We start from the raw sequence: 3,336 nt of genomic DNA, 5'->3' as shown, positions 1-3,336 counted from the left end.
TAACAACTGATATATTGACTTTCATTAAAAATATGGAGTGTGTTGTATTGATAAGCAACACAAAATTCTGCGCCACTGGTAGCCAGTAGTTTACTATTGTATAGTAGTAGTATTGAAATTGTATTACGATTGTAAACAGCACAGAAAGCCCACAGAAGCAGGCTGTCTCGCTTAAAACTAGGATGTCCTCAACAGCTGACAGTTTGATTTTTATTTGAATGACGCATTGTCTTTTGCTCAGTGAAGCTTGATAAGTAATAAAATGGAGCAATCATGATCACAAATGCTCCGTTCGATTGAGTGTCAGTATTTTCTTTTTCTATCATAAATAAGAAGCACTTTTGTTATGCCATTTTTAGAGCAACGCATAAACTACAGCTATATAAATTTACACTTTTTTGAAAATAACGGATTGTTTTATAAAAATCAAATATTTTTGTGAAATGATCGCTGTTTTAAAAAAAGAGAATATTTAAAATTTGCTTTATAAAAATCAAATGTTGTTTAAATGATGGGTTTTTTTTAAAAAAAATTTTTTTAAATTTTATTTTAAACAATTTTTAAATTATTAAAACGTTGACTTTGTAAAAAATTTATGAGATGAAAATTGATTTTTATTGTATAAAAAATAATAACTCAATTATATAAAATCAACTCGAAAGTGCATTTTTAAAATTATCGTGCTTGAAAAAAAAATTTTAATAAAAATTTAATAATATAATAGTGTTTTTAGTATAGTGTGCAACGAAAAGGAAAACAAAAAATTAAATATTTGAATAAAAAAGAAAAACGTGCAAAAAAAAAAAATCAAAACCTTCAAAATAAAAATCAAATAAGAGTGAATAAAAAATTTAAAGTATAATAGTTGCATTAGAAAATAATATAAAAAAATAAAAATAAAAATAAAATAATTAAGCGCGCGATCACACATGATTTCAAAAGAAATTATAGATAAAAATGCTTAACCATATCCCCACAAACACAAAAGATCAACAGCAACAGCTACAGCAACAGCAACACGAACAAATTGTATGCTGCTCACATAATCAACAGCAACTGCAGATACAGCAACAACAGCAACAGCAGCAACATTTTCCAACAACAAAGCAATTGCCGCATGGAAAAGTTTTCGGACAACGCCAACACCGCAAAGATAGAAATAATTGCAGTTGCAGTTATCAGCAACAGCAACAAAAACACATTCGCCATAGTTCAACAACATTTGGCGTGAGCCACACATACGGCAATTGCGGCAATTACAAAAACAACATGCAACAAATTTCCCAAACGCATCTGTGCAATTCCAAAACTAATGTTGGAGAAATTTTGAAAAATCCGCAAAAACCTTTTGTATCTGCGAAATTAAATCAACGGCAACGGCAACGGCAACGGCAATTCGCACTTGACGAGGCTGCTTTAGGCCAAATTCAAGTTAAGCTGTTACCGTTTCAGACGTTCGGAATGCTCAAGTATCTTTTGGTGTTTTTAGCGCTGTTGACAGTCGCCAGTTGTCAAGGTGAGTTTCATTTGACTTTTAGTACAGCAACTGTTTTTTTTCTCCTCAAAATTAACTTTAAATATAAATAGATTTAAAAAAATGCTTGATTACTGCTACGTTTTCCTTGAGATTAAAATATTGCTATTATTTTGGGAACTACAATGTTTTTTATTTTAAGTATTATTTTAGCTATAATTATGTGATTTCTATTAGAGCAGTACTTGTGCTCTATACTATCTATAGTCTATTCAAAGTCTATCTTTGAATAAAGTATCTCAAAAAATTAACTGTAAATGAATTTGTCAATCTACTTAAGTACTGTGAATATTTAATTAATTGAGTTAACATAGTTCGCTTTGTTATTGTTGTACTTTTACTATTTTTATTCAAAGTTTGCAGTTCAAAAATGTGGCAACCCAATTGCAATCGCAATTATTTTATTATGTATGACTCTTGCGTCAAACAATTGTGTGCTTCGTATTTAATGAAGTTAATAAAATTATAAGTAATTATTTGTTTATAGCCTTTGTTTGATTATAATTGAAATATGACCTCAATAAGGAAAAAGATACTTTAAACTGTTAATTTTATTCACTTTTACAGTTCACTTCACTTTTTGTAATATATTTTTATTAGTTTGTTTTTTTCTTTAAATTTAATTTTACTTAGTAATTGTGCAATGTTTTATTATTCTTTATATGATGTTTAAAAAAAAAGTAGAATAAATACTAACAAAAAAATAGTTAGTAATTAAAATAAATTATTTTAAAATATAGCATACACAGAGCTACCCGAAGTTCCGAAAGTAAGCTTGAATAACGCAAACTTGTGATTGAGATTTCAATTATTGCTCCACTATATTGTTTACACCTTGCGATTAGATACAAATCCAGAATTATTTAACGTGATTTTCTGCCGTGTAGGCTTAATATTACGGTGTTCTTCACACACGCATCGGTATATTGCGGCGATGAACGCCCCATCGGAAGATATAACTTACACCTTGGTTTGATGAGAGGCCCATCTAAACCTCTGCTGATCTTTAAGTCTTAGTAAACGGTAGAGAATATGCAACTCCATGCCGAATGCATAACATTCTCCCCGCGTAAGTTTGGGTTTTAACCATACCCACTACGTGTGCAACCTCAACTGGTCAGCACAGTCAAAGCTGCGAGCCACTGACCTCCGTAGTACTAGGCTGTGTTGTCGTAGGCTGAGACAACACCTTCTACCTTGCACACTTCTTATACAAGTATCGGCGTGGCACCGAGATTTTAGTCACCTCTTACGATAGGCATGCCTACTGCATATTCTAACCTCTTCACCGCAAGGAGGAGAAATTAGATACAAATGTTGGTTCTTTTAATAGATACTTGATTGTCAAATGCAATATTTTTGTTTGTTGATATATGCAACAAGTCAACATTATCAATCAAAAACTGATAAAAATACGTTGTAAAAAATCGTCAACAATTTTGTAGTAATTTTTCATAATATTAACATATTCTGCGGTTGTTAAACGAACTATATTGTAAAATGGTAAATCTTATGTGTTGTTATGCGATGGTCTACTGCAATACTGAATTTGACAAATTATCTGAAATATTGACAAAATGTCTAATATCTTTCGTAGTCTAATTCTCATATCTAAACTATAATAAAATATCTACTCCATTAGGTATGATTTTTTTATCAAAATGAAAAAACTATTTGTTTTATTAAAGGAAACATTTTTATTGGTTGTAGTCTTATTTTATAACAAATCGAAATTTAAGTCATTAAATAACGTCTTTTCAAATAAAAAATACTTTTCTTTTATTCCACGATATTTAACAATC

The 3,336-nt window shown here is 30.0% G+C and overlaps 1 protein-coding gene across 1 annotated transcript; it reads left to right on the top strand.

The window, feature by feature from the left end:
• Positions 1-891: 891 nt before the first annotated feature.
• On the top strand, positions 892-1,516 carry LOC119667993 (the record flags this gene model as incomplete). Its single annotated transcript, XM_038077355.1, is given in 1 exon segment — positions 892-1,516. A coding segment is annotated over 1 exon segment (559 nt), but the record flags the coding sequence as incomplete, so codon positions are not given.
• Between the last annotated feature and the right edge of the window lie 1,820 nt (positions 1,517-3,336).

The sequence above is a fragment of the Teleopsis dalmanni genome, chromosome 1 (genome assembly GCF_002237135.1).
Source record: "Teleopsis dalmanni isolate 2A chromosome 1, ASM223713v2, whole genome shotgun sequence".
NCBI lineage: Eukaryota > Metazoa > Arthropoda > Insecta > Diptera > Diopsidae > Teleopsis > Teleopsis dalmanni.
This window is presented reverse-complemented; position numbering and strand designations above follow the sequence as displayed.